Genomic DNA, 14,035 nt, shown 5'->3' with positions numbered 1-14,035 from the left:
CAAGAATGTCCAATGGAGGCCCATGAAGCAGCTGATCCGGAAAAGATTGATAGATGGTCTAAAGAATGACCTAATCCCAAGAAAGGAGGAATGGGAACATGGGAAGGGCTTGAGCGAATACGACATATTTACAATCTCCACCCATTGGACGGAGTCCAGGTTTTGTCAGCAATGAACCCGAGACTGGACAGCGGCCAGCTTTCCAGAGATGTTAAAGAAGCACGAGGGACCGACGAACAACAGTTAGAAGAGGGGTGGACTGTAGTTAAGCAGTGGCTGTTAAAATACAACCCACCAAAAACTGACTGGACAAAGGTCACCGCTTGTATTCAGAAGAAGACAGAGGAAGTAACAGAATCTGAAGAAACGTTTAGGAAAGTATGGAAGGAGCACCTAGGAATGGAAATGCCGGAAGGGCAGGAGACTTCGGACACAAGTATTTTTGGCCGTTGAAGGCTGCCTTTGTTGCTGGTTTGCGAACAGATTTGTCTAATACATTAAAACTGGTGCTTCTTGAGTGGGACCAAGTATCAATGACATACGTGATATTAATAGGTCGATGTATTTAAATTGACCGGGACAGGGAACTAAGATTCATGCTCTCCAGACTGGGTTACAGCCAAAAGATTTACCATTTCAGTCAACAACAAATGCCCTATCTAATTCAAATGCTCCATGTACTAATATCTATGAACCCAATTTTGTAACTGATTCAGACTCCTCGGAATTCTGTCACGACTCTGGTGGAGAGATTAGAATCATAGCCCCACTCTAATGTGCATGTTCCCCAGGTACCTGAGGCTTTGGGATTCATTCCCTCCACCTCAGGGAACTTGGGCGAGCGCCATTCAGCACTGATCCCCGCAAACAGGTGCGAAACAGAATGGCACTCACAGGGGTCTCCCAGAGGATTGGAGGCCTACCAATTGCATGCCCTTTGAGCAGGGTGGTGCCCTGGCACTGCTGGTGCCACCTGGACACCCTGGCAGTGTCAGCCTGGCCCTTGGCAGTGCCACTTGTGTGCTGGCCTGGCACTGCCAGGCTGGCATTTTTTGCATGTGCATGAGATCGGGCAGGGTGTGCCCAGCGTGTGTCTTGAGAGAGGTTTGGGTGGCTGGCGACCCTTCCATAGTGCGATCGGGCTGGAGGGGGTGGGGTCGGGAGGTCAGGGCTCGTTTCTGGAGCCTTGGAGATCGAGACATCATTTAAAAATGGCCTCACCATCTCTCGCTAAACTGGGGATTCCGGCCAGCGAAGCTCCTCACAGTAGAAAATGGGCTAAGTGCAGCCTTGGCTGTGCGTCCCCATTCCGGTCCTCTATACAATGTGTGTCACGTTGAATAGCCATGTGTTTCTCAGCACTGAGAGTGGCATGAAACACGCAGCTAAACGTGCTCGCTAGGGGACTTTGTTTCCTCTTCGGAAAATCGCACCCACGATGTTAACTTGTTATCTGGTTGTTCTATTGACCCGGCATTTCATCTAGAGGTCCAGGTCCCTTAAATATCCTGTTCTGAATTAATTCTGCAAAATGTTGTTGTATTGTTGCTGGCAATATCTCTTGTTCTGCTCTGTACCCATTTTCCACCATTTTACTGTTACTCTGTTGTGGTTGTGCTTAAAAAAATGTTTTTTTTTAAATATAATAATGAACAGATTTAAAACAATCTGTCCAATTTATCCGTAAAAAACATTCAATGACCCTCCCAGCCTCCACTGGTCACTATGGATGAGAATTCCAGAGACTAACGACCTTCTGAGGGAAGAGATGACTAGGAATATATAACATAGCTACAGAACAATATTACAAGACAAGAAATGATAATAAACCAAAGAGAAAATGCTGGAAAATCTCAGCAGGTCTGGCAGCATCTGTAGGGAGTGTAAAGAGCTAACGTTGAGTCCAGATGACCCTTTGTCAAAGCTAAAAGACAGAGAAAGTGGGAAATATTTATATTGTGGAGTGAGAATGAAAGATGAGTCATAGCCACAGAAACCAAGGAAACGGGGTGCTAATAGCCACAGAAAGCAAGGGGAAAGAGTGCTAATGGCAGTCCCCAGAAAGAACAAAAGCCGTGAAAGGCCAAACTGCAGAGAAATTAACATCAGAGGGTGAACTGTGACAGATGTAGATGTGGGGGAAAGGGGAGAAAGGGTAAGGAAACGTGGAGAAGATGGGGGGGGGGGGGGGGGCGGGGGTAAATATATATAAAGAAAGGCAAGAGAGAAATAAATGGTAAAAGACAGTTAAAATGAAATGGGAGGAAAACAAATGGGTCGAGGTGGGGTAGAGCTGATCATCTGAAGTTGTTGAATTCGATGTTGAGACCGGAAGGAATTAGCGTGCCTAACCGGAAGATGAGATGTTGTTCCTCCAGTTTGCATTGAGCTTCACTGCAACACTGCAGAAGACAAGGATAGACATGCGGGTATGGAAGCAGGGTCTTGTGTTAGGCAAGCGTAGCTAGGACCCATGTGGGTACCCATTGTTGCACATTTCATTTGGAGAAAATGGGATGATAATAAATGTACTTTATTGCAGAACCATCAATAATATATCTGATCTGTGCCATATAACACTGGACATTTCTCGTCTGATATTAATTTACTGCCCCTTAACTGTCAGCCATCTCCTGGGGAAAAGAACCCTTTAATTGTGAACATTGGGAAAGAGACCATCCTTTTAGCCAGACAAATAAATGTGTCAAGCTGAGGGAGCAAAGGATGTCAATGTCTTTAAGAGAGAGAGAGAGAGAGAGAGAAACCTGGGCCTAGCTTTGCAGAGTCTGCACCCTCCCTGGATTCACTTCCTTTCCCTTCGGTTGCTGCAAGTGACCAATTGAAGGTGAGAATGAGAAAAGAAATGGAAAGGGGGAGAAAAGAAAGTGTTTTACTCTCAGATATTGGAGACAGGAGGAAGTTTCAGTCTGTGTGAAGCTCAATCATTCACACAAAGCCCGCGCGCTGATTGGCTGGAGGACGAGAGTCCTTCCGGTCGCACAACTCTTTCCAATGGTCTAAACCTCAGAAGGAAGGTCAGGAGGCGGGCTCTCCCCTGCACCTACGCAACTTCCCCTCTTCCTTGGGACATGCGCAGTCCGGGGCCAGGGGGAGCTCACCGAGCTGCTTCTCGCTCTGGCTGGAGCCGTCAGCCGGTTTCTTGGAAACCTTTGTCTCGAGGAGGTACAGGGTGAAAACTGGTGGGGGTGGGGCTCCCGTGTCCGCGTGCCGAGCCTGCGCACTGAGACCCCAAAACGTCAATTGGACAGAGTGATTCTTATTGGCTGATTCAGAGCGGGTTCTCGTGACGTCACAAAGTGGGCCTTGGAAGTGAAACTTCCTCCTGTGTCTCCAGCACCTGTGAGTAAAACACTTTCCTTTCTCCCCCTTTCCATTTCTTTTCTCATTCTGACCTTCAATTGGTCACTTGCAGCAACTGAAGGGAAAGGAAGTGAATCCAGGGAGGATGCAGACTCTGCAAAGCTTGGCCCAGGTCTCTCTCTCTCTCTCAAAGACATTGACTTCCTTTGTTCCCTCAGCTTGACACATTTATTTGTCTGGCTAAAAGGATGGTCTCTTTCCCAATGTTCACAATTAAAGGGCTGGTTTCCCCCAGAGATGGCTGACATTTAAGGGACAGTAAATTAATATCAGACCGAGATATGTCTAGTATTTTTAAATGGTACAGATTAGATATATTATCTATGGTCTGTAATAAAGTACATTTATTATTAACTCCAGTTGTGTAATATTGTACTGTAGCTACGTTATGTATTTCCAGTCATCTCTTCCCTCAGTGGGTTGTTAGTTTCTGGATTTCTCTTCCACATGGACCAGTGGAGTCTGAGAGTCAATGAATATATTCATTACGAAGTCTTACAAGACCAGGTTAAAGTCCAACAGGTGTGTTTCGATGTCACTAGCTTTCGGAGCGCTGCTCCTTCCTCAGGTGAATGAAGAGGTCTGTTCCAGAAACATATATATAGACAGATTCAAAGATGCCAAACAATGCTTGGAATGCGACCATTAGCAGGTGATTAAATCTTTACAGATCCAGAGATGGGGTAACCCCAGGTTAAAGAGGTGTGAATTTAAGACTTCGCACTGTGCTCACCCCAGTCCAACGCCGGCATCTCCACATCATGAATATATTCATGGATGAGTTGGACAGATTTTTAATATTTCTTTTGTTATTTTTAAAAACTTTTTTAAATAATGAATGCAACAGACTAACAGAAAAATTGATGGAAAATGGGTACAGTGTAGAACAACTGATATTGCTGCATAAATACAAGCAACACATTGCAGAATTAATTTGTAGCAGGATATTTTAGGGACCAGAGCCGCTATATGAAATGCCAGATCAATTGAACAACCGGTTAACAGAGTGAGTGGGGAAAGAGGGTAAGATTATATAAAAACAGAAGGATACCAATGCACACCCCAAAACAGACTAACAGCATAGTCGAATTAAAATAACATAGATGACACAGAACCTCTATAGTGCAGAAGGAGGCTATTCGCTTCTTCAAGTCTACACTGACCCTCAGAAAATGCACTCACCGAGGCAGACTCCCTGCCCGATTCCCATAATCCGGTGCATTGATCATCGTCAACCCACCTAACCTAACATCTTTGGACACTAAGGGGCAATTTAGCATGACCAATCCACTTAACCTGCACATCTTTGGACTGTGGGAGGAAACTGGAGCACCCAGAGGCAACCCACACAGACACAGGGCGAATGTCCCATGTCCACACAGATAGGCACTCAAGGAATCAAACCTGGTTCCCTGGCTCTGTGCTAACCACTGTGCCTCACTGTGCCCTACTCTGGGCTCAGTTGAATTGAATTCACTGATGGAAATCCCTGGAGGAGCAAGTCTGTCAAATTGGAGCACATGTATTTGAGACAGGGGTCTCATTATTTAACAAATGCATCAGACTTAGAATGAAGTACAGACATTAAAAATTGCAATGGAATACATTCTGTAATCAGTCTGTGCCAGTTTTGGGTAGAGGGAGAACTGATTGGCCTGTTTTCATATCGAGCCTGATGGATGTTGGGTCTATCCTAACCAAATTCCGTATGAACCTAAGATGAGAGGCCAATTGATAAAGCCTGATATTCAGGAGACCCCCCCCCCCCCTTTAGCTCCTGGTGATTGGAGCTCAACTAAGTTGAGGTGAGGTTTATTTTTATTCCAGATAAATGTACTAATCATTCCATTAATTTCCTGAATGACCATGGTTGACAGCAGCATAGGCAGCATCTGCAGAGGGTACAGCAGTCTGGGCAACACATTCATTTTAATGAAGGCGATCCTCCCTCACCATGAAATCGGAAGAGCCGACCACCGGGCAAGGTCCCACCTAATAGTCACCATCAGCTGTGGAAAGCTGGCCCCATATAGCTGTCTGAAAAAGGGGGGGTCATTGATATTCCCAGATATTTAAATCCCAAGGGGGGAGCACCTGATTGGAAACTTAGCAAGAGGAGGGGGCTTACCCTTCAACATCCCCCCCCCTCCCCCCACCAGCATGGCCTCTGACTCAGTAAAATTCATCTTATAACCAGAGAAGGCACTAAATCTGTCCACAATCGGGTGCAGCTGGTTAAGATGAACATTTTGTGGTTTTTATTTTTATCTCGGTGCCTAATGGTCTTTTTGCTGAAATTGTTCTTTATGGGGGTGGATTGGTTGGTTTAATCGTTTGTGTGGGCAGATAAGGTGGCAAGGATTCGGAAGACGGTGATTCAGAGAGGGCGACAGTCAGGAGGCTTGGCCCTGCTGAACCTGTTATACTATTATTGGGCGGCGAACACAGAGCAGGTTTGGGGTTGGAGCAGGGAGACGGAGGCTTTGTAGGCTTACATTAAAGGGTAGGTGGGGTTAATGGGTTACAGGGATAGGGTGGAGACATGGGCTTATGTAGGGTGCTCTTTCAAAGAGCCGGTGCAGACTCGATGGGCTGAATGCCCTCCTTCTGCACTGTACGGATTCTATGTTCTATAATTTCAAGGAACTGCTAGGTGGGAGGGGAGGCAGGTGAAGAGTTTGGTTAGGGAGTTGGGGTGGGCTTAGGGGTTTTGTGTTGGTTTTACTTTGTAATGTTATGTGTTGCAAATGTTAAAATCTGAATGAAAATACTTTAAAAAAAATCTATCCACTACTCCAATAATGTCCAGGTCTGAAACACTGGGGTTCAGCACAAACAGCAGCCCATCCTCTGCACACAGAGTGATCTTGGCCATTCACCAACTTGTTCCAGGACCTGTTTGAAGCCAGCGGCCAATGGAACACTGGGGAGGGAGGTGGGTGTACGGGGGCCAACGGGATCACAGGGAGCAGGCAGGAAAAGGGATGTGGGGGGGGCAACTGGGACAAGGAGGGAGAACCAGAAACCAACTGACACAGAGAGCCGAGAACAGAAACACAAGAAGAGGAACCCCCAAGGGAAGGTTTAAAACAGGACAGGGAGTGCGCGGGGTGGAAGGGGGGAGGCCCATGAATGGGGGGGAAGGGAGGGCACCGTCCACTTGTAAATAACAGATAACTCCCATTGTACAGGAAGGGCCCAGGAAAGGACCCAGAAACGACGAGTGAAGGGGCGGAGGGGAGGGACGGGAGATGGGGGGACCGGCACAAAGGAAATTGACATGCACATTGTAATCGGCAGAGGTACCCTGACTGCTTGGATCGTGTATAATAAGCATTGCCACAATTCTGTTACTGGATGAAAAAGAGGTGAAAAAAACTTCCCCATCCAATCCCGCCTCAATTTAAAGTGTTCCTCATAATCCAGATGGGTTTCCTGTAATAAAGCTATGTCGACTTTCTCCTTTCGAAAGGAGAGGATCTTTTTCCTTCTTTTTCCTTCTGATAGGGTGATGGATGCCCCGTACATTCCCTGGGAAAATTTGCAGATTAACTGCCGCCATTAGTTAGGCGACAGAGAGAACAGGAACAGATTTTCACACCACAATCGGGCGTGCGCCATTACCCACTCCTCCAAGTCACTTTACCAAAGTTTCCCCAAACTGCTCCTTTCACAGATAAAAGCCCCGTCTGTACCAGAGTAGGATAAAGTCAACAACACATAAACCCTCCCATAATAACAAAAATACAAAATAATCACCACCACAATAGATCCAAGGGGACATTCCTCAATAAGACTGAGGACCCAGAGGATTAACCCCACGGCCAGACTGTCGTTACCCTCAGGATACCTTCTCCAAAATGAGGAGAAGAAAAGTAACTTTTGTAAATTGTTTTTACAGGATATTACAGAGGAATTACAGACAGAAATCTCAAACATCACGTCTCAATCTGACTGAGTCTCTCAATTCCTTGGAACTGAATATCACCGGACTTTGAATCTAGAAGGAGAAATGTTTGTCTTTTCTGTCGGCTTCAAAACATCAGTGTGACTGGAAAAGCCCCGAGACACACACACCCGAGTGAGAGTGTTCCAGAGCACTGACTGTGGAAAGAGTTTTAACCAGTTACACAGCCTGAAAAAAAATCACACCATTCACAGCGGACAGAGACTATACACGTGTTCTGTGTGTGGACGAGGCTTCAACTGATCGGCAAACCTGGAGAGACACGAGGAGACCCAAAACATGGAGAAACCATGGAAATGTGGGGACTGTGGGAAGGGATTCAGGTTTCCATCTGAGCTGGAAGCTCATCGGCGCATTCACACTGGGGAGAGGCCGTTCATCTGCTCTGTGTGTGAGAAGGGATTCAAACGTTCATTCAACCTGCAGATACACCAGCGAGTTCACACTGGGGAGAGACCGTTCACCTGCTCTCAGTGTGAGAAGGGATTCAAACATTCATCCGTCCTGCGGAAACATCAGCGAGTTCACACTGGGGAGAGGCCGTTCACCTGCTCTCAGTGTGAAAAGGGATTCACTCAGTTATCCAGCCTGCTGACACACCAGCGAGTTCACACTGGGGAGAGGCCATTCACGTGCTCTCAGTGTGAGAAGGGATTCGCTCAGTTATCCGACCTGCGGAAACATCAGCGAGTTCACACTGGGGAGAGGCCGTTCACCTGCTCTCAGTGTGAAAAGGGATTCACTCGGTTATCCAACCTGCGGATACATCAGTGGGTTCACACTGGGGAGAGACCGTTCACCTGCTCTCAGTGTGAAAAGGGATTCACTCAGTTATCCAGCCTGCTGACACACCAGCGAGTTCACACTGGGGAGAGGCCATACACCTGCTCTCAGTGTGAAAAGAGATTCACTACTTTATCGGGACTGCTGGCACATAAGCGAGTTCACACTGGGGAGAGGCCGTTCACCTGCTCTCAGTGTGAGAAGGGATTCACTCGGTTATCCAACCTGCAGATACATCAGCGAGTTCACACTGGGGAGAGGCCGTTCACCTGCTCTCAGTGTGAGAAGGGATTCACTCAGTTATCCAACCTGCAGATACATCAGCGAGTTCACACTGGGGAGAGGCCGTTCGCCTGCTCTCAGTGTGAGAAGGGATTCACTACTTCATCGAGCCTGCGGATACATCAGCGAGTTCACATTGGGGAGAGGCCGTTCACCTGCTCTCAGTGTGAGAAGGGATTCACTACTTCATCGAGCCTGCTGACACACCAGCGTGTTCACATTGGGGAGAGGCCGTTCACCTGTTCTCAGTGTGAGAAGGGATTCACTACTTCATCGAGCCTGCTGATACACCAGCGTGTTCACACTGGAAAGAGGCCGTTCACCTGTTCTCAGTGTGAGAAGGGATTCACTACTTCATCGAGCCTGCGGCAACACCAGCGAGTTCACACAGGGGAGAAGGCGTTCACCTGTTCTCAGTGTGAGAAGGGATTCACTACTTCATCGAGCCTGCGGCAACACCAGCGGGTTCACACTGGGGAGAGGCCGTTCACCTGCTCTCAGTGTGAGAAGGGATTCACTCAGTTATCCAGCCTGCTGACACACCAGCGAGTTCACACTGGGGAGAGGCCATACACCTGCTCTCAGTGTGAAAAGAGATTCACTACTTTATCGGGACTGCTGGCACATAAGCGAGTTCACACTGGGGAGAGGCCGTTCACCTGCTCTCAGTGTGAGAAGGGATTCACTCGGTTATCCAACCTGCAGATACATCAGCGAGTTCACACTGGGGAGAGGCCGTTCACCTGCTCTCAGTGTGAGAAGGGATTCACTCAGTTATCCAACCTGCAGATACATCAGCGAGTTCACACTGGGGAGAGGCCGTTCGCCTGCTCTCAGTGTGAGAAGGGATTCACTACTTCATCGAGCCTGCGGATACATCAGCGAGTTCACATTGGGGAGAGGCCGTTCACCTGCTCTCAGTGTGAGAAGGGATTCACTACTTCATCGAGCCTGCTGACACACCAGCGTGTTCACATTGGGGAGAGGCCGTTCACCTGTTCTCAGTGTGAGAAGGGATTCACTACTTCATCGAACCTGCTGACACACCAGCGTGTTCACACTGGGGAGAGGCCGTTCCCCTGCTCTCAGTGTGAGAAGAGATTCGCTCAGTTATCCAACCTGCAGATACATCAGCGAGTTCACACTGGGGAGAGGCCGTTCCCCTGCTCTCAGTGTGAGAAGGGATTCACTACTTCATGGAGCCTGCTGGGACACCAGCGTGTTCACGCTGGGGAGAGGCCGTTCACCTGCTCTCAGTGTGAGAAGGGATTCACTTGGTTATCCAACCTGCGGAGACACCAGCGAGTTCACACAGGGGAGAAGGCGTTAACCTGCTCTTAGTGAGAGAAGGGATTCAGATATCTATACGCCCTGCAGGAACCCTAGTGAGTTAACACCTGGAAGAGGCCATTCACCTGCTCTGAGCAGGGGAGACATTCAATGATCCGTCTCAACGATGGAGACACCAGCGAGTTAATTCTGGGGAGAGACCATTCATCTGCTCTCAATGTGGGGAGGGGTTTTGTGATTCATCACACCTGTTGTGACTCCAACAAGTTCACAATAAATTACGATGTTGGCTCCGTTGTTATTGTTTCTGCTCTCACTGACATCCAGGACTGCATTTTGTTCATTCTGACATCAGGTGAATGGTGATGATTGGAGGGTTTCTTTCTGCTGGACTGGCCGGTCTAACACCGCTGCCTCCGGTGGGCTGACCATTTTTGAGCCTCGTTGCGATTACCTGGTTCCAAGTTTGACGAGGAGCACAGAATGAAAAGGTGTTTGCACGTTGGAAGATATTTAGTCCCCAAAGCAGCCACGTTGCCATGAAGATGGGCTATGGTGGTTACAGGGTTCTTTTGTCTAATGTATCTGGGTGTTTCTCGCAGAAGGAAACTGTCATGGTATGAGGAGCAAGTTGTCTGGTAGATTGGGAAATTATAATAAACATATCACTGAAAGTGGCAACGCAGGTGGATAAGGAGCTAAGAAGGCAGACGGCATGCTTGTCTTCATTGGTCGGGGTATTGAGTATAAAAATTGGCAAGTCATGCTGCAGCTGTACAGAACCTTAGTTAGGCCACACGTGGAATATTGCCGACAATTCTGGTCACCACATTAACAAAAGGATGTGGAGGCTTTGGAGAGAGTACAGAGGAGGTTTACCAGGATGTTGACTGGCCTGGAGGTTATTAGCTATGGGGAGAGGTTGGATAAACTCGGATTGTTTTCACTCGAGCGACAGAGTTGAGGGACGACCTGATAAAAGTTTACAATATTGACTGGCATGTACAGAGTGGATAGTCAGAAGCTTTTTCCTGGTTGGAAAAGTCAATTACCAGGTGACAGAGGTTTAAGGTGCGAGGGGCAAAGTTTAGCCGAGATGTGTGAGGGAGGTTTTTTTACACAGAGGGTGGTGAGTGCCTGGAACTCGCTGCCAGAGGAGGTGGTGGAAGCAGGTACGATAGTGATGTTTAAGAGGCACCTTGACGAATACATGAATAGGATGGGAATAGACGGATACGGACCCTGGAAGCACAGAAGGTTTTAGTTCAGACAAACATCATGATCCGAGCAGGCTTGGTGGGCCGAAGGGCCTGTTCCTGTGCTGTACTGTCCTTTGTTCTTTGTTATTCTATGTATGACGATGGACAATAGACAGGCAACCACTTGCATTTTATTTACATAAAATATAGATTCCTTTAAGAAGCAAAAATTAAACAGCAAAATGAAGCTATCGTGGCTAACAAGAAAAGTTAGATTCTGTTAGATCAATGGAGGAGACTCCAAGTGGGTAAAATATTAATGAGCCTGAGGATTGGGAACTTGGTTTAGCATTCAGCAAAGGACCAAGAAACTGATAAAGAGAAAATAGAATATGAGAGCAAACTGGGGAGAAACATAAAAACCAACAGGAAAAGCTCCTACCGGAATGTGAAAAGGAAAAGATTAGCAAAGACCAATGTGGGTCCATTCCAGGCAGAGACAAGAGAGTTTATAATGGGGAATAAGGAAATGGCAGAGAAACTAAACAATGTGTGTCTGTCTCCATGGAGGAAGATACAGAAATCGTCCCCAAAACACCAGAGAACCAAGGGACCAGTGAGCATGAGGGAATGAAAGAGATTAGTATTCGTGAAAAAGTAGTACTGGAGAAATTAATGGTATTGAAAGTTAATAAGTCCCCAAAAGCTGCTGCTCTACATCCCAGAGTGTTGAAAGAGGCGGCTGTGGAGATAGTGGATACATTGGTGATCACCTTTCAGTATTCCATAGATTCTGGAATGGTTCCTGCAGATTGGAAGGTGGTAAATGTAACCCCACTATTTAAGGAGGGAGAGAGAAAACAGGAACCACAGACCCATTAGCCTGACATCAGTAGGAGGGAAAATGCTACAATCTATTATAAAGGATGTGATAACATACGAATTAGGAGCTGGAGTCGGCCACTCGGCCCCTCGAGCCTGCTCCACCATTCAATAAGTTCACGGCTGATCTGATTGATACCTCAACTCCAAAGAGGCCCCTCAGAAAATACATCTGAGGAGATAGTAATGATATTCTTTATTGTTATAATCTTTATTATTTTCACAAATAGGCTTACATTAACACTGCAATGAAGTTACTGTGAAAATCCGCCAGTCGCCTCACTCCGGCACCTGTTCGGGTCACAGAGGGAGAATTCAGAATGTCCAATTCACCTAACAAGCACATCTTTTGGGACTTGTGGGAGGAAACCCACGCAGTTTTGGGGAGAACGTGGAGACTCCGCACAGGCAGTGACCCAAGCCGGGAATTGAACCCGGGTCCCTGGAGCTGTGAAGCAACAGTGCTAACCACCATGTGCCTCCACGCCGCTGTGTCAGTTATGGGGAACAAGGAAATGGCAGAGGAGTTTAAAAATATGTATATTTCTATTCTCCTTTTTCACATTTTCTGCCAAATTTACACCCACCAACAATAAACAATCAGCAACAAATCTGTCAATCCCCATAACAATAACAACAATCCCATCCCCCCCCCCCACCAACCCCCAAACATCAGCCCGCATGTTTACATAAACAAATGACAAAAAGGAATCAGGGATTACCCATAGTCACCAATAACACACACAGCCCCCCCTCCCACCCACCCCCCCCCAACTAATGTTCGATGTTCTCCAGTATTTGAAAGTGCATAATGAATAATGCCCATTAATTGTAGAACCCCTCCATCCTTCCCCTCAGTTCAAACTTAACCTTTTCAAGGGTCCAGTATTCCAACAGGTCCCCCCGCCACGCCAGGGCACAGGGTACATAGAACATAGAAAATACAGCACAGAACAGGCCCTTCGGCCCACGATGTTGTGCCGAACCTTTGTCCTAGATTAATCATAGATTATCATTGAATTTACAGTGCAGAAGGAGGCCATTCGGCCCTTTGAGTCTGCACCAGCTCTTGGAAAGAGCACCCTACCCAAACTCAACACCTCCACCCAACACCAAGGGCAATTTGGACATTAAGGGCAATTTATCATTGGCCAATTCACCTAACCCGCACATCTTTGGACTGTGGGAGGAAACCGGAGCACCCGGAGGAAACCCACGCAGACACGGGGAGGACGTGCAGACTCCGCACAGACAATGACCCAAGCCGGAATCGAACCTGGGACCATGGATCTGTGAAGCAATTGTGCTATCCACAATGCTACCGTGCTGCCCTTAAGAACAAATAAATCTACACTATATCATTTTCCCGTAATCCACGTACCTATCCAACAGCTGCTTGAAGGTCCCTAATGTTTCCGACTCAACTACTTCCACAGGCAGTGCATTCCATGCCCCCACTACTCTCTGGGTAAAGAACCTACCTCTGATATCCCTCCTATATCTTCCACCTTTCACCTTAAATTTATGTTCCCTTGTAATGGTGTGTTCCACCTGGGGAAAAAGTCTCTGACTGTCTACTCTATCTATTCCCCTGATCATCTTATAAACCTCTATCAAGTCGCCCCTCATCCTTCTCCGCTCTAATGAGAGGCTGTTCTCCATCCCAGCAGGATCCGTCTTTGGGGGATCAACGAGACGAAGGCTACAATATCTGCCTCTGCCCCCGTTTCCAACCCTGGCTGATTGGACACCCCGAATATGGCCTCCCGGAGACCCGGGTCCAGTTTCACGTGCACCACCTCGGAAATTACCCTAAAAACCTCCTTCCGGTACTTCTCTAGCTTTGGACAGGACCAAAACATATGAATGTGATTAGCGCCGCCCCCCCCCCCTCCCCCCGCCACATTAACACACATCTACTCCTTCAAAGAATCGCCTCATCCTCGCCCTCGTGAGGTGTGCTCTGTATACCACCTTCAGCTGTATCAGCCCCAACCTCGCACATGAGGTGGAGGCATTTACTCTCCGGAGCACCTCACACCAGAACCCCTCCTCTATAATAACCTCTCCCAACTCTTCCTCCCACTTTGCTTTGATCTCTTCCAGTGGTACCTTATCCTCTTCCAAAATAGCTCCGTACACCGCTGACACTACCCCCTTCTCCAGTCCCCTTGTCGTCAGCACCTCCTCCAGCAATGTGGAGGCCGGTTCCTCCGGGAAGCTCTGTATCTCCTTCCTGGCAAAATCTTGA

The 14,035-nt window shown here is 47.6% G+C and overlaps 1 protein-coding gene across 1 annotated transcript; it reads left to right on the top strand.

The window, feature by feature from the left end:
- Nucleotides 1–3,066: 3,066 nt before the first annotated feature.
- On the top strand, nucleotides 3,067–10,000 carry LOC140419841 (uncharacterized). Its single transcript, XM_072503887.1, has 2 exons — nucleotides 3,067–3,360; nucleotides 7,283–10,000. Exon 2 carries the CDS (start codon nucleotides 7,628–7,630, stop codon nucleotides 9,752–9,754), a length of 2,127 nt encoding a protein of 708 aa, XP_072359988.1. The 5' UTR covers nucleotides 3,067–3,360; nucleotides 7,283–7,627; the 3' UTR covers nucleotides 9,755–10,000.
- The last annotated feature ends 4,035 nt before the right edge of the window (nucleotides 10,001–14,035 follow it).

Source organism: Scyliorhinus torazame, chromosome 5 (assembly GCF_047496885.1).
Source record: "Scyliorhinus torazame isolate Kashiwa2021f chromosome 5, sScyTor2.1, whole genome shotgun sequence".
NCBI lineage: Eukaryota > Metazoa > Chordata > Chondrichthyes > Carcharhiniformes > Scyliorhinidae > Scyliorhinus > Scyliorhinus torazame.
This window is presented reverse-complemented; position numbering and strand designations above follow the sequence as displayed.

Bases quoted from the DNA above. Each gene is read 5' to 3' on its own strand.
- LOC140419841 (XM_072503887.1), top strand. From the start codon at position 7,628: ATGGAGAAACCATGGAAATGTGGGGACTGTGGGAAGGGATTCAGGTTT.